The sequence below is a fragment of the Malaclemys terrapin genome, chromosome 4 (genome assembly GCF_027887155.1).
Source record: "Malaclemys terrapin pileata isolate rMalTer1 chromosome 4, rMalTer1.hap1, whole genome shotgun sequence".
In the NCBI taxonomy this organism is placed as follows: Eukaryota; Metazoa; Chordata; order Testudines; family Emydidae; genus Malaclemys; species Malaclemys terrapin.
Window position 1 is genome coordinate 47,326,012 of NC_071508.1, and position 21,350 is coordinate 47,347,361.

The 21,350-nt window shown below is 45.4% G+C and overlaps 1 protein-coding gene across 1 annotated transcript in view; it reads left to right on the forward strand.

Moving 5' to 3' along the window:
- The window catches only part of LOC128836127 (sodium/hydrogen exchanger 10-like), a 239,766-nt gene that overhangs the window by 118,708 nt on the left and 99,708 nt on the right, over positions 1-21,350 (forward strand). The window contains exons 15-16 of the mRNA XM_054026143.1: positions 13,644-13,839; positions 19,695-19,883. Coding sequence (XP_053882118.1) covers positions 13,644-13,839; positions 19,695-19,883 — 385 coding nt within the window. The remainder of the gene's footprint in view (positions 1-13,643; positions 13,840-19,694; positions 19,884-21,350) is intronic.

Here is a 21,350-nt window from a genome sequence, read left to right on the forward strand (position 1 = left end):
GAAGATTGCTGGTTTCTAAGTTCCCCAAGCACGGGGACAAAGGGTCAAGTAGAGTGCAGTCAAAATTGAAGCACTCCTCATCTCAGTCATCAGCTAATGCTGTATCTTGGACTCTGGCACTGGGGCAGACACCTTTGAGTCCAGGGCCTGACAAGGTACCTCCAACTTCTTTGGCACTTGCCTTCTTCTCTTACTCGTTGCTCAGAGACTCTTCTGTCCACACTGAAGGCTTTTTTGGTGTTGAGAGACTTGAGTTTGTCAGTGCTGGCTTACCTGGCAGTGCAGGAAGTTGCTCCTCCAATATCACCAGACCACACTGGGTCGGTCTCCTCAGCGCAGCATCAAGTATTGCATCAGTCTCCTGCATTTCAGAGCTCTCATCTGACGGTACCGTCAAGAGGAAAGCCAATGACAATGACCTCTCTTCATATCAGCACCAGTCCCCGAGTCATTTTTGGAGTCAGAGGTTGGCTGGGCCCAGTACCAAGCACAAGGAAGTGGATCATGGGGAGCTATCCAACTGGCATGTCAGGCTTTCCTCCCCTGTTTCAAGGGGGGGAAATGCTGCTCGTTCTCACAGACAATAAAGTGGTAATATTGTATCTCAGCAGCAGGGAGGGGCCCACTCATCCCTGCACTGCCAAGAGGCAGTCCAACTCTTGGATTTTTGCGTTGCCAATTTGATCAATCTCAAAGCCTCTTGCCTTCCAGGGAATGCAGAATGAGCTTGCAGATCATCTACACTAATCATTTGAGTCACCACGAGTGGTGCCTCCATCCAGGTATAGCCAGGTTTATTTTTCAACTCTGGGAGACTCCCCAAGTGAACCTGCTTGTAATGAGAACCAACAGGAAGTACCAGCAGTTTTGTTCCCTTCAGGGTTGCAGTCCAGGTTCCTTCACAAACACTCGCTGTTGCCCTGGGTGGACAAGCTCCTGCACACTTTGCCAGTGATCCCACTCCTTCACAGAGTGCTGCTGAAAAATCAGACTACATCATGCTGAAGTAATGCTTGTAGCCCCAGCTTGGCCTCAGCAGCACTGGTTCTTCACTTTCCTGTCCCTTTCGATGTAAGCTCACTTCTATTGCATCCAGAACATAAGAATGGCCATACTGGGTCAGACCAATAGTTCATCTAGCCCAGTATCTTGTCTTCCGACAGTGGCCAGTGCCAGATGCTTCCAAGGAAATGAACATTGCAGGGCAATTATTGAGTGATCCATCTCCTGTCGTCCGTTCCCAGCTTCTGGCATTCAGAGGTTTAGGGACACCCAGAGCGTAGGGATTTCATCCCTGACCATCTTGGCTAGTAGCCATTGATGGACCTCTCCTCCATTCATTTTCCTGGCCTAATTTCTCAAGACCATGGCTGCCTACTCCACCCCATTTTTCAGGTGCTCCATTTAAAAACATGGATGCTCCATTGCTAGACCTTTGAGAAGGGTCTTGTTCAAAAGTGGTTCAGAATGTGCTGTTATACATGGGTTGATGGTTAGTTTTATCAAACTCCACCTAGGAGCCATCTCAGCTTTCCACCCTCAGGTTGATAATCGCTCTGTATTTTCTAAGCCGATGTCAATAAGATTTTTGAAAGGCCTGGAACAGTTGTATCCTCAGGTTAAGATCTGTTCCCCCTGTGGGACTTGATCTTGGTATTGTCAAAACTGATAGGGTCTCCCTTTGAGCCTTTAGCTATCTGCTGCTTGTTACATCTTTCAGTGAAGGTAGCATGTTTGGTGGCCATTACTTCTTCCAGGAGGATAGGTGAGCTACATGTACTTATGTCTGGCCCTCCTTATACAATTTTCTTTAAAGACAAGGTTTACCTGTGCCCTCATCCAAAGTTTGTTTTGAAAGTGGTGACTAACTTCCATGTCAACTAGGCGATTTACCTACCTTCATTCTTCCCGAAACCTCACTCAAATAAAGATGAGTGGCTGCATACTCCGGATGTCAGAAGAGAGTTGGCAGTCTATCTCGACAGGTCCAAGCAATTCCGCTTGTCTTCGTAGCTGTTGCAGATAGGCTGAAGGGGATCCCAGTCTCTTCTCAAAAGATTTTGCTGTGGATAACCTCCTATATTTGCTTGTGCTATAACATGGCTAATGTTACCCTGCCAAGCAGAGTGACAACACATTTGACAAGATTGCAAGCATCCTCTGCAGCCTTTCTGGCTCAAATGCTTATCCTGGACATTTTTAGAAACTGTTCCTCTCTCTTAGGGCATTAAGTGACATTTCTGAACCTATGTTACTGGCACCCAGATGTGCCAGTCTTATACGTACATTTAATAATCAGGGGTCTGTGTCTTATATGAGGCTATAGAATTTGCTGCGCAATCCAGCTTATACCCATACCTTTCTAGTGGATTGTGTTCTAGAATATATGTTTTCATATATAAAAAGATTGTTTCAAGCCCTTAAGGTTGTGGAGGTAATCTTGAAAATATGCGCCATGTGTAACAGATGCACTATTTTTTCCTGAATCTGCAGACAGTCTGAAACAATAACTTTGAGAGGTGTAAACTGCCACATTTGTATCAACTCTGAAACCTAATGATTACAATGTTAATATTGTTAGCTATTTTTACAGTTATGTTGTCAACACAAATAATTCTGCCCCAGAAAATATTTGTACTAGGGCTGTCAAGCAATTTAAAATATTAATAATAATTAATCACGCAATTAAAAATATTAATCGCAATCAATCGCACTGTTAAACAATAATAGAATACCATTTATATAAATATCTTTGGATGTTTTCTACATTTTCAAATATATTGATTTCAATTACAACACAGAATACAAAGTGGTACAGTGCTCACTTTATATTCATTTTTGATGACAAATATTTGCACTGTAAAAATGAGAAATAATATTTTTCACTTCACCTAATAAAATAATATTTTTCACTTTCACTTCACTGTAGTGCAATCTCTTTATCATGAAAGTTTAACTTACAAATATAGAATTATTTACAGAAAATAACTGCTTTCAAAAATAAAACAAGGGAAAACTTTAGAACCTGCAAGTGCACTTAGTCCTACTTCTTGTTCAGCCAGTCGCTCAGACAAACAAGTTTGTTTATATTTACAGGAGATTATGCTGCCCACTTCTTATTTACAATGTCACCTGACAGTGAGAATAGGCATTTGCATGGCACTGTTGTAGCCAGCATTGCAAGATATTTACATGCCAGATGCGCTAAAGATTCATATGTCCCTTCATGCTTCAATCACCATTCCAGGGGACATGCGTCCATGCTGATGATGGTTCTGCTCAATAACGATTCAAAGCAGTGCAAACCGACACATGTTCATTTTCATCATCTGAGTCAGATGCCATCAGTAGAAGGTTGATTTTATTTTTTGGTGGTTCGGGTTCTGTAGTTTCTGCATCGGAGTGTTGTTCTTTTAAGATTTCTGAAAGCATGCTCCATACCTCATTCTTCTCAGATTTTGGAAGGCACTTCAGATTCTTACACCTTGGGGTCGAGTGCTGTAGCTATCTTTAGAAATCTCACATTTGACAAAATGCAAAGAAGGTACCAATCTGCAGTGAAAGTATTCTTAAATAGAACAACATGTGCTGGGTCATCGCCCGAGACTGCTATAACATGAAATATATGGCAGCATGCGAGTAAAACCGAGCAGGAGATATACAATTCTCCCCCAAGGACTTGAGTCACAAATTTAGTTAACACATTTTTAACAAGCGTCATCAGCATAGAAGCGTGTCCTCTGGAATGGTGGCCGAAGCATGAAGGGGCATATGAATGTTTAGCATATCTGGCACATAAATGCCTTGCAATGCAGGCTACAAAAGTGCAATGCAAATCATAGAACTGGAAAGGACCTCGAGAGGTCATCTAGTCCAGTTCCCTGCACTTGTGGCAGGACTAAGTATTATCTAAATCATTCGTGACAGGTGTTTGTCTAACCTGCTCTTAAAAATCTCCAATTATAGAGATTCCACAACCTCCCTAAGCAATTTATTCCAGTGCTTAACCACCCTGACAGTTAGGAAGTTTGTCCTAATGTCCAACCTAAACCTCCCTTGCTGCAATTTAAGCCCATTGCTTCTTGTCCTATCCTCAGAGGTTAAGAAAAACAATTTCTCTTCCTTCTCCTTGTAACAACCTTTTACATACTTGAAAACTGTTATCATGTCCTCTGTCATCTTTTTTCCAGACTAAACAAACCCAATTTTTTCAATCTTCCCTCATAGGTCATGTTTTCTACACCTTTAATCATTTTTGTTGCTCCTCTATGGACTTTTTCCAATTTGTCCACATCCTTCCTGTGGTGCCCAGAACTGGACGCCATACTCCAGTTGAGGCCTAATCAGCGTGGAGTAGAGCGGAAGAATTACTTCTCTTGTCTTGCTTACAACACTCCTGATAATACATCCCAGAAGGATGTTCGAGTTTTTTTGCAAGAGTGTTACACTGTTGACTCATATTTAGCTTGTGGTCCAGTATGACCGCCAGATCCCTCTCCGCAGTACTCCTTCCTAGGCAGTCATTTCCCATTTTGTATGTATGCAAGTGATTGCTCCTTCCTAAATGGAGTACTTTGCATTTGTCCTTATTGAATTTCATCCTATTTACTTCAGACCATTTCTCCAGTTTGTGCAGATCATTTTGAATTATAATCCTATCCTTGAAAGCACTTGCAACCCCTCCAGCTTGTTATCATTTGCAAACCTTATAAGTGTACTCTCTATGCCATTATCTAAATCATCGATGAAGATATTGAACAGAACCGGATCCAGAACTGATCTCTGTAGGACCCCACTCATTATGCCCTTCCAGCATGACTGTGAACCACTGATAACTACTCTCTGGGAACGGTTTTCTAACCAGTTTTGCACTCACCTTATAGTAGCTCCATCTAGGTTGCATTTCCCTAGTTTGTTTATAAGAAGATCACGTAAGACAGTAACAAAAGCTTTACTAAAGTCAAGATATGCCTGTTCTCACTTCCAGGTGACATTGTAAATAAGTGGGCAATGTTATTTTCTGTTAATTTAAAAAAACTTGTTTGTTCTTAGCGATTGGCCGAACAAGAAGTAGGACTGAGTGGACTTGTAGGCTCTAGGATAGGCTCCCCCACTTCAAACTTGTTTTAAGAGACATTGTTTTATTGCATTTTGGGGACAGATCTTCTACTTTGTAATGGCCTGGCAAGCCATCTCCACTGAGAAGTGGGTATTCAAGATCGTGGAAAGGGGCAATGTCAATCACTTTATATCTATGCACCACCTTTAGTCTCTTTCCCCCATATTTTTTCATATACCCTTTTAACAACAACATGTTTTAGAGGAAATTGTGATTTTAAATGAGTTTTGAAGGTAGGGTTTCCTCTCACAATATTTTCTGATCCTAAAACAAGAATGGGGCCTGTGGCATATCTGGGACCTCAAGAATTTAAACAAACACATGGGAAAAGAAAAATTCTGTGTTGTGTCTTTAGTACACATTCCTTCCTTTACATCCCAGGATAGGAATGGTGCTCTCAATCTAAAGGATGCTGATCCTTACTGTAACAGTGCGGACTCACCCCTGCAGCGCCTCCTGCTGGTTGCCCTCAGGAACTAGCTCTCCCAGCCTTGGAGTGCCCTCTGCAGGCCGGTGATCTGCCTTACCACTGGTCCCGTGTCCCTCCCAGGACCCCAGTGCCCCTTTCTCTGGGTGCTGCCCCCTGGCAGTACCCCCACAGTTCTGAGTCTCCCCCTCCCAGGGGAACCTCCACCCACTACCCCACTTCGCCTCAGTCTTGGCTACTGCCCAGTCTCCATCTAGCTCTGTTCACTGGGGCAGACTGTTTTAAGCCCTTCCGGGCAGGAGCAGGTGACCACCCTGCTACGAGGTATTACTAAATAGCCATCGCCTCACCACTAGGAATACTTACCGCCACAAGTGGAGAAGATTCTCCCTTTGGTGCCAGCAAAAACAGCTGGACATGACCAAGGCGCCTCTATCTATGATCCTAGACTGCCTACTAGAACTGAAGGAAACGGGGTTAGCCATAAGTTCTATTAAAGTACACCTGGCTGCCGTCACAGTCCTCCACGAGCAGATAGAAGGGGCTTCAATATTCGCTCACCCGATTACACGGCTTTTTCTCACAGGTATACAGAACATGTACCCAGAAGTATGCCAACCTACACCACAGTGGGATCTCAATCAGGTGCTCAAATGTCTCATAAGACCACCCTTTGAACCCCTAGCAACCTGCTCTCTCTTAGGGTATGTCTATACCCAGCCGCTAGTTCGGCGGCTGGCAATCGAACTTCTGGGTTCGACTTATCGCGTCTTGTCTGGATCCGATAAGTCGAACCCGGAAGTGCTCACCGTCGACTGCGGTACTCCAGCTAGACGAGAGGAGTACCGCGGAGTCGACGGGGGAGCCTGCCTGCCACGTGTGGACCGAGGTAAGATCGAACTAAGGTACTTCGAACTTCAGCTACGTTATTCACGTAGCTGAAGTTGCGTACCTTAGTTCGATTTGGGGAGTTAGTGTAGACCAAGCCTTACATATGTCAATGAAGGTCTCATTCCTGGTGGCAATCACATCTGCAAGACTTGTCAGCAAAATAGGGGTATTAATGGCTGAACCACCATACACGGTATTTACCAAAGACAAAATCATGTTACCTCCTCACCCAAAATTTGTGCCCAAAGTGGCTATACATTTTCATATTAACAAACCATACACTTACCTGCCTTCTATCCCAAGCCACATAAGGATTCTCAAGAAGCAACATTATACATGCTAGATGTCAGAAGGGCTATAGCCTTTTACTTGGACAGAACTAAACCATTTTGCAAGTCACCAAGACTATTCGTCTCTACAACAGAGCAAGCCAAAGGCTCTACAGTGTCGACCCAGAGACTCTCCAAATGGGCCTCTTCCTGTATTCAAACTTGCTATCACCTACATAACAAAGAACCCCCTGCAGGCATCAGATCCCACTCAACACGAGCCATGGTGACACCGATCGCATTCTAGAACAATGTCCCCTTAATAGACATTTGTAGAGCTGCAACCTGGGCATCAGAGCACACTTTGGCAAAGCATTATACTGTCACCCAAGGCCTTATCTCAGATTCTATTGTTGGCCTCACAGTGCTCTCATCACATGCTTATACATAACTCCGAACCCCTGCCACCTCTGGTGGGGCACTGCTCTACAGGCACATACAGTGGAGCACCCACAGGGACACCACTTGAAGAAGAAGTTACTCACCTTGTGCAGTAACGATGGTTCTTTGAGATGTGTGTCTCTGTGGGTGCTCCACTGCTCACCCTCCTCCCCTCTACTTAGGAGCTCACACGGCTGAGCGCTGCAGTAGAGAAGGAATGGAGGGGACGGTCGGGGGTGTACATGCTACAGGAGGCGCCAACGGCTGCACGAGACAGCTCCTGCGCGCACCCTTCCCCCGATCAAGTACTGCTGCGAAAAATCTCCGATCTCCGGCGCAGGGACACACTGACACTTAGAGTGGAGCACCCACAGGGACACACATCTTGAAGAACCATCATTACTGCACAAGGTGAGTAACTTCTTCTTTCAGCTTTTAAGATGCTACCAGCACCAGTACCGACTTCAGTGGCTTTATCCAAGCAAGCTCTGTTGGCTATATCTATACTAGTTCCATTGAGTCTGATACTGCTCTTTTTGTCTAGCAGTGTGTTGCCATCTGTTTCAGTGCCCTCAACACTGCAAACTTTCTTGGTGGCTAGAGACTTACTATGTCTGTTGGTTCTGGATTCATACACATTATATCACATGGTACCTGTTACAAACAAGACATTGGTAATGATGCCTAGGTACTGGCCAGGTCTTTACATCCTAGGCAGCAGTCATCAATATCAGCTACTTTAGCAACATACTCTGAGTCGACATCAGTACAAGTGCTGATGCTGGGACATACGTCCCTGGTACTGAGACTACTTTTGACTCCAACTGGGACTGCTCCTCCATTTCCAGAGGAAAGTTATATATCCTCTTCAGAGTTGGATTACAACAGGCAGGCTTCAACAGCCAGATCTAACAAACCGCCTCAGGAATATAAAGAACAACTTATCTCCATAGTAGCTGAAAGTCATCTAATGATGAGAACTTCTCTCCAGGCAGTCAGTAAAATTTCAACACTTTCCACCCCACCATCAACCTCAGCCTGGACCAGTCCACGCAAGAGGTCCAATTCCTAGACACTACAGCGCTAATAAGAAATGGTCACATAAACACCACCCTATACAGGAAACCTACTGACTGCTATACTTACCTACATGCCTCCAGCTTTCATCCATAACATATCACATGGTCCATTGTCTACAGCCAAGCTCTAAGATACAACCGCATTTGCTCCAATCCCTCAAACAGAGACAAACACTTACAGGATCTCTATCAAGCGTTCTTAAAACTACAATACCCACCAGCTGAAGTGAAAAAAAGATTGACAGAGCCAGAAGGGTACCCAGAAGTCACCTACTACAAGACAGGCCCAACAAAGAAAGTAACAGATTGCCACTAGCCATCACCTACAGCCCCCAACTAAAACCTCTCCAGCGCATCATCAAGGATCTACAACCTAACCTGAAGGACGATCCCTCACTCTCACAGACCTTGGGAGAGAGGCCAGTCCTCGCTTACAGACAGCCCCCCAACCTGAAGCAAATATTCACCAGTGACTACACATCACACAACAAAAACACCAACCCAGGAACCAAACCCTGCAACAAACCCTGGTGCCAACAATGTCCACATATCTATTCAACAGACACCATCGTAGGACCTAACCACATCAGCCACATCATCAGGGGCTCGTTCACCTGCACATCTACCAATGTGATATATACCATCATGTGCCAGCAATGCACTTCTGCCATGTACATTGGCCAAACCAGACAGTCTCTATGCAAAAGAATAAATAGACACAGATCTGACATCAGGAATTATAACATTCAAAAACCAGTAGGTGAACACGTCAGTCTCCCTGATCACAGAATAACAGACCTAAAAGTGGCAATTCTTCAACAAAAAAACTTCAAAAACAGACTCCAATGTGAAACTGCAGAACTGGAATTAATTTGCAAACTGGACACCATCAAATTAGGCCTGAATCAAGACTGGGAGTGGTTGGGTCATTACAAAACGTAAACCTAATTTCCCCCATACTAATTTTCCCCTACTGTTACTCTCACCTTCTTGTCAACTGTTTGAAATGGGCCACTCTCATTACCACTGTAAAAGTTATTTTTCCTCCCTTGATATCCTACTGTTAATTGAACTGTCTCGTTAGACTGACCTCACACTTGGTAAGGCAGATCACATCTTTTCATGTATTTACACCTACTCCTGTATTCTCCACTCCATGCATCTGATGAAGTGGGTTCTAGCCCATGAAAGCTTATGCCCAAATAAATTTGTGTGTCTCTAAGGTGCCACAAGGACTCCTTGTTGTTTTTGCTGATATAAACTAACATGGCTACCACCCTGAAACCTGAACTCCTTGAGGCATTCCTCCTGGTTTCAGGCCTTGGGGATCCCTAATGAGTTGCAAAATACTATTGAGGTTCTCCACTTTGAGGGTTAAAACTTATTTTCTGAAAAGACTAACAATGCTATACATACCCCAAAAGATGTTAGGGCTATGTTGCACTCTTTGAAGGTTTACCCACCTGCCCCAAAGAGAAAACAGTTTAAACATCATGTTCAATATAGATGATCTTTCTACCAGCATAGACATCAGGATGCTGCTAAGAGGCAAACAAAACCTTCAGATGCCTTTGACATCTTCGGCCACGGGATACTCTCACTAGACATCATCAGTTAAACGATTGTTTTGATGGTGATTTTGAGTACCAGCATGTCAGTTTCTCCAAGCCCAATACTTCATTTTGGAAATTGTCCCTCTTTTGCAGTACTTGGGCCACCATAACATCTGACAAATGGGTCCTCAGCACTTTGGAAGAGGGATACATCATACAATTCTGATCCCTTCCTTACCAACCCACCTTCAGGAAGTACAATCTCTTTAGGATATGGGACCTATAGAGGAAGTACCCGTACAACACAGAGGGAAATGATTTTATACCTGCCAATTCCTGATTTTCAATTCTGGACATGACAAAATTAAACAAGTCCATCAAGAAATTGAAATTCAGGGTGATTTTTCTTTCTTCCATTATCGCTTCCTTGGATCTAAAAGACTGATATGCTTTCCTTGTCTACAAAACACTTATTTTTATGTGGCGATACATCCAGGCCACAAGAAATATTTGAGATCCATGGTCAGAGGCTCTCATTACCAATACAAAGTAGTACCCTTTGGCCTATCATCAGTCCTAAGGAGTAGTGACTGCCCACCTCCTCCTTTCTTATATGCAGATTTTTCCCTTGTCTGGATGATTTATTCATCTGATGCCAGTCAAAAGAGACAAGAAAAGAACAGTGTCAGGCAAATCCAATTGTTTGCTCATCGCGGGCTGAGAATAAACACAAAGAAGTCAACTTTGCTTCTACTCCAGAAGACAGACTTTATAGGCACCATTCTCAACACATCTACAGCAACAGCCTACCTACCTTGAGACAGGCTCTAGACCAGTGGCTCTCAACCTATTTACATATGCAGCTCTCTGTGTTATGTGGGCCGCATCCACACAATATATATAGTACCTGTGTGGCCCTGAGGTTGTCATGTAGGCCACAGCTGCGTGCTGATTGAGCCACAAGAGGGCCATGGGTTGAGAACCACTGCTCTAGAGACCATTGTCACCTTGTGCAGGAACCTCAAGGCTGAGCACAGGGCAATGGTTCTGTCCTGCCTTCAACTTCTCGGGCATATGGCATTGTGCACACATGGCTCAGCATACCAGACCACTTCAGTTGTATGCAAGCTGGACTCCACTCTGTTTATCAACTAATCAGGCACTCACTGGGCATGATTTGCATATCTGCAAAAGCACTTGCCTCTCTGGATTGGTGGATTGATCCTCACAGTGTCTCCAGAGGAGCTCCCTTCTCTTCTTCCGAACCAGCAGTGACTCTAGTCAGATTCCTTGACCAAGCTCTAGGGTCATCTGGGGGGAGGGATAGCTCAGTGATTTGAGCATTGGCCTGCTAAACCCAGGGTTGTGAGTTCAATCCTTGAGGGGGCAAAAATCAGTACTTGGTCCTGCCAGTGAAGGCAGGGGGCTGGGCTGGGCTTGATGACCTTTCAGGGTCCCTTCCAGTTCTATGACATAGGTATATCTGAGAGCACTTCAGGCTCTCTGGATGAATCAAGAGATGTCACTCCATATCAACCTTTTGGAGCTGCATGCTGTCCCTGATGCCTACAAAGCATTCCCGGCCACAGTCAACGGTCATGCTATCAGATACTCATGGATAAAACCACCTCTATGTTTTACTTGAACAGGCAAGGTGAAGCCAGGTCGATTTGATTGTTCCAGGAAGCAATTAATCTAGAGAATTTTTCCATACAAAACAACCTTTTGCTGAAGGCCTTTTGTCTGCTTGGGATCAGAAACACCATAGTGGATTCTTTCAGTAGGAACCTTGTTTATCATCACTAGTGGTACTTAAAGATAGAGATAAAACAATTCATATTTATCAAGTGGGGTACATCTTTGCAACAAATCTCAAGAAGAACTGGAGATTCTGCTCCAGAGCAGGTCACAGTCCAGATTCCATAACTAATGCATATCTCATCTCCTGGCTGAAACAGCTTCTTTATGCCTTCTCTCCAGTTCCCTTGATTCCAATGGTGATGAGGAAAAAGAAACAAAATCACAAAATGTTACTTCTGATAGCACCAGCTTGGCCAAGGCAGTACTGGTACACCTATCTGCATTGTCCAAATACCAATCACTCTGCATCTGGTTGAAGGTCCACTGTCTCAAGATCAAGGCTGAGCTCTGCATCCAGACATACAAAGCTTGTGTCTTACAGTCTGGCTGGTCAATTGTTAAAATCTACAGAGAGACTGTTCACAGGCGGTCCAAGCCTTCCTGATTAGTGGTAGAAAAGATTCCACAAAAGATACATATTTAGCAAAGAGGAAGAGGTTTTCAACTGTGTTTCATCATCTCTCTGCTGCTTACACCAAAATTTGGTGCATTTAGGAATAGTCGCTAAACTGAAATCTACAGGACTCTCCACTAGCTTGATCATAGTTAATTTGGCTATGTTTCAGCCTTTCACATCACCACAGCCTACTGAAGGTTCCTCAGTTTTCTCGCATCTGATGGTGGTGGTGATCCTTAAAGTTCTCATTTGGGTGTATCCCCCCATCAGTGATCCAGTTTGCCCTTGGGAGCTAAATCTGGTACTATCGGGGCAATGGGGCCTCCTTTTGAGCAAATGGCAACTTTCTTTTTATTGGTCCTTTCTATGAAAATGGTATTTGTAGTAGCAATTACATTGGCTAAGAGGGTATCTGAGTTACAAGCATTCTTAGCTGACTTCCATTCAGCATTTTCACAAGGACAGTGGCTTGCTGAGACCCTGTCCAAAAGTGAGTCAGCCTTTCATTTAAACCTAACCATTCAGTTGCCTGCAGTTTTTCCTAAGCCACACACTAACAAGGGTGAAGAAAAACTGCATATCTTTGATGTACATAGGACCTCATAATTTTATATTCTTCGAACTAAACTTTTCAGAGTGTCTCCAAGGGTCTTTGTAGCATACATTGAAAGGGTAAAGGGCAATCAATCTCAGCTCAGAGATTGTCCCACAGAATATTTTCATGCATAGAATACTGTTATGATCTTACATAACTGCTCATTGAACAAGAGCTTAATCTATTTCATCAGCCATTTAAGGAACATACCCATTATAGACATCTGCAACTCTGTGATGTGGTCATCTATACCCACTTTCTGTAAGCATTATGCCATCACTCAGGCTTCTTGTGCTGATGCAGACTTTGGCAAGTTGGTACTTTGTTGTTCAATTCAGAAATCCCACCACTTACAAGAGAACTGCTGATGAGTCCCCTGGAGTAGAATATATATATGCATAATCTCTTGAAGGAGGAAAAAACCATTACTCACCTGTACAGTAACTGTTGTTCCTCAAGATGTATTGTGCATATATGCATTTCACGACCCTCTCTACTTCCCCCCTACTTCAGAAGTATGGTAATTTTGCAATGTGAAGGAACTGAGGAGTTGGGGCGGCTCAGCCCTTTATGCCCTTTGTACAAGGACATTAAGGGCACATGCACAGTTTGAACGGATCTGCTGGCAAAAGTTTCTGACTCGAGTACTTTGGAAGCACATATATCTGAAGTGGAATGTACATGTGCACAATGCATCTTGAAAAACATCACTGCAATGGTATATAACCATTTTTTGGGTGAACAATGCTTTATATATTTTATTAGTATATAATAGCTTAATTTACATAAACTGTTACTTTAAAAATTAGTAATTATTAATTACAATTAACTATTATTAATAGTTATTAAATTACATACTTATTACTAGAATATCAACTAATTGGTGTACTATTGTTTCAATCAGTTTCTTGCTGAAATATATAGAAAATCCATATTCACCTTTTTTAGACAAAACAAAATTAATATCATAACAAAAAGTTCTTAAAATGTTTTTCTCTACTTTTTTTTCCAGGAACAAGATTCTGAAGCTTTGTCATCATCTTGTATTTATGGATGAATTTGAGTACATAAGTTACATTATAATATTATTGAATTTATTTCCCATTCTATTGGATTTTATCACACATCCAGAGGAAACATATATTAGAGAACTAAAAATCTTTAACTACTATTTCCTTGGTTTGTATATACTGGAGGCATCATTAAAGGTACTTATGAATTATATTTTTCCCCATGAATGGTAATGCTTCTTGTTGTTTTTTCTTAGAAGTGCAAAATTCTATTTAATTATAGATGCTTATAAATATTTTACAAAAGGGATTCTCTGTTATAAAAGTCAATGGCTTCTTCTATTACATTAATTCTTAAATGTTCTTCTATTATATTAATGAAGTTTTCTTTAGATTAATTTGAATTTTTCCACACGGCAGCATAAAATCATTAACTTTTTTCTGAGCTTGTTAATGGATGATTCTTGCTTTTTGCACAGAGCTGCACTATTATGTCTTGTGCTTTGTGTATGACTGCTTAGATATACTCTGTATCTCTTAGTCATGAAAGTATTGAGTTGCTTCCTATGAGACAACAGTCATTTTTGTAAGAGACCTAGTGATAAAGAAAGGGAGAGTAATTTTTATCCCAACTTATATATGCTAGTTTCCGAACATTGAGCTTCAATATTAGCAGAATCTTCAAGTGGCCTCTGCAAGTTCTCACTTTTGGAATGAGCTGGTGATGTAGTTCTGATAATGGAACATTTCATATCAGTGCCTGTAGCTATGTTCTTCTTCGAGTGCTTGCTCATGTCGATTCCATTCTAGGTGCGCGCGTGCCCATGTGCGTGGCTGTCGGAAATTTTTGTCTTAGAGGTACCCATAGGGCTGCCTGAGGCACCCTCTGGAGTCCCACACTCATGCTGTGGTATATCAGGCACCGCTGGCCTTACGCCCTCTCAGTTCCTTCTTACCGCCCATGGTGGTCAATCGGAGCGCCTTTCTTGCATAGCAAGAGCTAGCAGTTTCTCCGCTCACTCTCTTGTCAGTCGTCCTCTAGGCATCGGTCCCGATCGCCAGTGCAGTGAGAACGTTCCCCAGCTACGGTGTCCCCGGCTCCGATCTCTCTGGTGCTGCTCTCCCCGGTACAGTCACCGGTCAATAACTCCTGGTCCATGGTTGCTGGTAACCACGACCAGTAAGCAAACGTAGGCATTGACAGCTCCTCCCTTGTCACCAGAAAGTGGTTCCTCCTGTACAGAGGGCCAGTTCAGCCCATCGCCCAGGTCCCATCAGTGTCATTGGGCCCCGGAGCCCGCTTCCTCATCTACTGCACCACAGTGGCAGCACGGCCAGTGGCTAACGCAGTGGCCATATTGGAGCGCGTGGGGCATACCAGTGGTGACGATGCCTCCTTCACAGTACTCCTCGGTGGCCGCAGCGGAGCATCGGTTGGTGGCTCGACCGGTGCCGGGCCCGGTACCAAAAGCCTATTCTGAGGTCGGCGCGGAGGAACCTGTGCCCATCCCAAGCCTCCTTTTCTGCCAGTGGTCCAGACTCCGGTACCTCCACCAGTGGTCCAGTCTTCCTTGTTATTCCTGGAACAGCCGCGGAGGCAGTTGCGGAACCTTCCAGAGCTAGCCTGACAGATGATTTTAGGGAGCCTCAAGCCCTTTTCCAGCGCGTGGCCGACAACTTTGGGCTTCAGGAGAAGGCAGAGCAGGGAGGACACCCTCTTCAATGTCCTCTTGGTCTCTATGCCCGCCCAGGTCTGGCCCAAGAATTTGGCACCCTAATGGAGGAGGGTACTGTGGCGGCCAGATGTTCCCTGCAGATGGCATGGGACACGGCAGACTCGGCAGCAAGGGTGGTCGCATTGGTGGTGGTGATGTGATGCAGCTCCTGGCTCCAAATGGTGGACCTCTCCCAGGAGATGCAGGCCCCGTTCCAGAACTTCCCTTTTGACAGAGTTGGTCTGTTCTCCAATCAAACAGATGCCAGGCTGCATGAGTTGAAAGACACTGGGGCTACCCTTCACTCGTTGGGCATGCACATGCCGCAATCAGCCAGGAAGCTCTTTCAGCCACCACTGCCGTCAAGACCCTGGCAAGATCCCGTCAGTGATCTACAAGGAGAAGGGACGCTGGTTTTAGTCATCGTCAACCTTCTTCCTCCCACTCGCCAGCCTAGTCCGGACCTGCCAAACATCCAGGGGGCCTGAAGTGATCATTTTGAACATGTGCCCGAGAGCAATGCCCCTGTCAGTCAACCAGATCCTACCCACCTTTTCCTCAACCGCCCCTCTCTCTACCACTCAGCCTGGTTGCGGGTTACGGCAGACCACTGGGTTCTGGACATAGTAGCTTGGGGCTATACCCTGCAATACTAGTCTGCCCCTCCATCCTGCCCCCACCCCACTTTCCTGTCCCTCTTCAGGGACTCTTCTCATGAGAAACTCTTTGTTCAGGAGGTTTGGGGGCTGTGAAGGAGATTCCTCGGTACATGGAAGGAAGAGGATTCTACTCCTGCTACTTCCTAATCCCGAAGGCAAACGGGGGCCTTAGACCCATCCTGGACTTGCGTGACCTCAACAAGTCTCTCAAGAAATTGAAGTTCCGCATGGTCTCCCTGGTCTCTGTCATTCCTTCCCTGGATCCAGGGGACTGGTACGCTGATCTCGACTTAAAGGACGCTTACTTTCATGTCTCCATATTCCCAGGGCACAGGTGTTTCCTGCGTTTCATAGTAGCTGGGTGCCACTTCCAGTTCATCTGGGCAAGCTCAGCACCCAGGGCCGCTGGCTCCACAACCATCTGGCCCTTCATATCAATGTCAGGGAGCTCAGAGCAGTTCACCTGGCCTGCCTGGCATTCTTGCCCCACCTGAAGGGCAGGGTGGTGCGGGTCCTGACGGACAATATAGCCGCAATGTTTTACATCAACAGGTAGAGCAGCACCAGGTCTTTGGCCCTTTGTTAGGAGACGCTCAGCCTCTGGGACTTTTGTGTGTGGCATGACATTCATCTGGTAGCCGCCCACCTGCCGGGAACCAGGAATGTCCTGGCAGATCACCTCAGCAGGAACTTTTTGTCTCGCAACAAATGGTCGCTTCATCCGGAGGTGGTCAGCCTAATCTTCTGCAAGTGGGGGACTCCCCAGGTACAACTGTTTGCTTCCAGGCAGAACAGAAAGTTTCAGGTGTTCTGTTCTCTGCAGGGCAGGGACAAGGGCTCCCTGTCAGATGCCTTCCTGGTTCCATGGTTGGGAGCACTGATGTACGCCTTCCTGCTGATTCTGTTGATCCACAAGGTCCTGCTAAAGGTGAAGCAAGACAATGCATCGGTTATCCTCATAGCCCCAGCATCTAAATTCCCTGTAAGCCATGCGGCTGCACAGCAGCCTATTTAGCGCCACACAGGCGCTTGTGGAACCTGCCCAGCCATCCTGCCGGGGGAGGGGTGCGCCATAGGCGCCAACTTCCCCCATAGTCGGGGGATGCTCAACACCCCCCTTCCGCCTCAAGCCCTGCCCCACTGAACCCCTTCCCCCATGTCCCCGCTCCTGCCTCTTCCCCGTCTCCTTTCCCGAGCGCACCCCGTCCTGCTCCTCCCCCTCCCTCTTGCAGCTTCCTACATGCCACAAAACAGCTATTCGCGGTGGGTAGGAGGCGCTGGGAGGGCGGGGAAGGAACTGGTCAGCGGGGCCACCAGCAAGTGAGGCGCTGGAGGGCAGGAGGAGCTTGGCTGCTGGTGCGTGCTACTGAGCAGCACCCGCTAATATTTCTCTGTGAGTGCTCCAGCACTGGAGCACCCATGGAATTGGTGCCTATAGGGTGCCCCTCCCCCAACCCCAACTCAGCCCCGGACCTGCTGTGGCCAGGGGAGGGGCGGCCCAAACCTAGCCCCGGCCTGGACCTGCCACAGCTGGGGTGCCTATCCCGTGGCTCCAGCCCTGGAGCTGGTGCGGCGGGGAGAGGCACCTCTCCCCACCAGCCCAAGTCCTGCTGCAGCTGGGGGGAGTCCTCTGTCCCTGCTGTAGCCCCAGAGCACCCTTCTGCACACCAAACCCCTCATCCCCAACCCCCCCCCAGAGCACACCCTCCTGGACGGAGCCTTCACCCTATGCACCCCAACCCTCTGCCCCAGCCCTGAACCCCTCATCCCCGGCCCCACCCAAAAGCACACACCCCCAGCCGGAGCTGTCACACCCCTGCACCCTCTTCCCCAGCCCTGAGCCCCCTCCCACACTCTGAACCCTTTGGCCCCACTCTCACCACATTAATTTTATTATGTGCACCAATATGAAGGTGATGTGTCACACATCACTCCATATTGGTGCACATAACAAAATTCATTCCGCACAGGTATAGGAAAAATTAGAGGGAACACTGCCCAGCGTGGCCTCGTCAACACTGGTTTGGCATGCTGCTGAGTCTTTCGGCAGTCACTCCATTGCAGCTACCTCTCTGGACAGATTTGCTGTCCCAGAACCACAGTAATCTGCTGCACCGGAACCTGGTGTAGTGCACTTGACAGCTTGGCTGCTGTGTGACTAAATATGGATGAACGGGAGTGCTCCGCTGGTGTCCAACAGGTCCTGCTGGGCAGCAGGAAACCTTCAGCCAGGGCTAAGTGGCAAAGTGGAAGCGGTTCACGTGTTGAGCCTCAGACCAATACATTTGTGTGGAAGAGGCCTCGCTGCAGGACATCCTAGACTATTTACTGCACCTTAAGCTCCAGGGCCTGTCGCTATCTTCGATCAAGATACATCAGGCGGCCATTTTGGCATTCCACCCTCCATTTCAAGGCCGGTTGGTCTTCGCACATCTCATGACAGCGCAGTTCCTGAAAAGTCAAGAGTGCCTTAACCCACATCTCCAGGACCCAGTCCTCCTTTGGGACCTGAATCTTGTGCTGTCGAGGCTCATGGGTCCCCCCTTCGAACCCTTGGCTTCCTGCCCCCTCCTGCTTCTCTCCTGGAAGGTCCCCTTCTTGGTTGCTATAACTTTGGCCTGTGGGGTGTCTGAGATCAGGACGCTCATGTCCGAGTAGCCTTATACGGTCTTCTATAAGGACAAGGTCCATCTGCGTCCATACCTGGCTTTTGTGCCTAAGGTCATCTCCCAGTTCCACACTGGTCAAGACATTTACTTACCAGCAAACTTCATATTTTCAATAAAATAATTATCCATTGAAAAAAATGGAGTGGAACATGGTAAATTGGAAAGTCTTAAGATTTTTTTCTGACCTTCTAATCATGTCTTGAAACTAGAGCTAAGTGGGAAACCGCTTTCCTATTTCCATGAAAACAATTGAGATTTTGAAAAATTTCCCCTTCCACATCAGGATGATCCTGAGACCTTTTGATATTTTTCACAAAAAAATCAGAGAAAGATACTCCAGAATAACCAATAGTCCATTGGCTATGGCGACACTCTAGGGTGCAGGAGACATGGGAGAACCAAGTTCAAGTCCTTGTTCTGCCTGATTTGGAGGAGGGATGTGAACGCAGATCTCCCACATCCTGAGTGAATGCCTTATTCTGTGGGATACAGTCAGTCTGTCACTCTTTCCTGTTGGAGCTGTTCCACTTTAATTATTTATATAAATATTCATCGGGCCAGAAAGAGAGAGTGTCCTAGGTAGGGGGAAGGATTTCTTCCCCCCAATATTCACCTCTGAAGTAACTGACCCATGGATAACTCAGCTGCTCCTGTTGTGTTCTGAAGCCAGAATTTAAGTCTTAAACAGTCTACACATCTGTTTCAATATGCCTCCCTGCAGTTGCAGAAAGGTAATACTTACCTTTCAAAGGTTACCTTTGAGACCAGAAGGGCTAGAAATATGATGTTTGTTTTTCAGTTAAAGGTTTTAATTCTGCATAAATTGGTTGGTAAGACCAATGGGGAATTTTATGTGCTGTTAATAGTGGATTTATCAAGCCTGGGTAGTGTTGAAAGATGTATTATAATTGTTTTCAGATTTGAGTAAAAGCTTAATATAGTCTCTTGTTTTATAATGTAAATGATGTAGTGAATCTAAATAAATATTGTATGTTTCTTTTTAATAACAGGCTTTAGCCATGAGGAGGGCTTACATCTTTCATCGTTGGAATCAGATTGAACTAGTAATCATAATAGTTGGACTCATAGATATCATGATTATTAATATCTTTAAGCCACTTCACCAAACATACCATATGATTAAGACTATCAGGGTATTCGGAGTCATTCGCCTTATTAGAGTTCTGCGTCTTTTGAAGGTAAAGATAAAGATTTTTTTAACTTTTAACAAGGAACTATAAAAGCATGCAGCTTTGTATTTTATTTTTAGGTTCAGTAAAATAAAATGTAAACCAAATTCTTAAATGTTATTGTTTTAAATCTGTGTGGCTTCTCCTTGATGTGACATCCCCTTATGTGCTTTGCTGGTGATATCTCACAGCATTCTGCACTGAGGGCATAGGAGTATGTGGAATGCTTATAGAGCTAAGATAAAACCATGTTTCTTCCTCATAAAACTGCTTCCCCACATCTGCTCTTACATTTTGTATGGTATATCACATGATCTGTGGAACAATTGAATGCACTGTACTTTAGGAGAGGGGCATAATAGTCCACATGTCAGCATTGAGGGCTAGGGGTGCACAACCTACCTTTTCCTCTCAAATCCTGTTTAGTCTGCTATTTAAGAAAAATCAGACAATCTGAGGGTTGCTGATCAGACATTGTTCTTCTTGTGTTTTGTTTTTTAAATTCTAATTTATGAGGAAAGTTTTCTTCATCGTTTCCCCCCACTACAAAGTCCTTATATTAATGCATAGTATTAAAGTACTTTTCTAATCTCTGTTGCTTTCAGCCACCATGGTTAAAAGTGTCAAAGTGTAGCATCAATACATATGCTTCATATGCTCACAAGCTCAGGCTTTATTCAGGACTCTTATTGTGACTGCTGGAACTGGGATGAAAAAACAACAACTTTGTGGTGTACTTTCCCATCTAAAATCCTAAGAGGGTTTGTGATAAATGAAGGGGGGTGGGGAGTTGCTCCCTTTTATGGATACCCAGCCAGCCAGTTAGCTATAAAATCCCTATTAGTAGCTGTTCTCTACTTGCTTTACACGTAAAGGGTTAAAAAGTCCATAGGTAAAAGGAAAGGAGTGGGTATCTGACCAAAAGAGCCAATGGGAAGGCTAGAACTTTTTAAAATTGGGGAAAAAAATTCCCCTTTGTCTTCTGTGTTGTTCTCCCAGAAAGCAGGGACAGGGCTGGAACTATGCTGTAAGAGCTTGCGCCAGGTATGGAAAAGGATCAAATCATACCTAGAAACTACTCATTTGAAACCCCAGATATGTAAGTAGATCAGGAAATGTCTAGGAAGACACGCTTAGGTTTATCTCTTTTATTTCTTTATGGCTTGCGGCAGGGCTGCCCAGAGGATTCAGGGGGTCTGGGGCAAAGCGGGGGAGCTGCGGTGCTTGTACTCACCCGGCGGTGGTCCGGGTCTTCGGCGGATTTTCGGCGGCGGGGGGCGCTTCAGTCGCTCTGCGTCTTTGGCAGCACTGAAGGGCCCCCCGCCGCCGAAAACCCAGACCGCCGCTGGGCCAGGGCTCCCGGGGCCCAGGGCAAATTGCCCCACTTGCCCCCCCTCCCCCCCGAGGTGGCCCTGGCTTGCGGACTCCTCTGTGCTAACCCCAGATGCTTTTGTTTTGCTTGTAACCTTTAAGCTG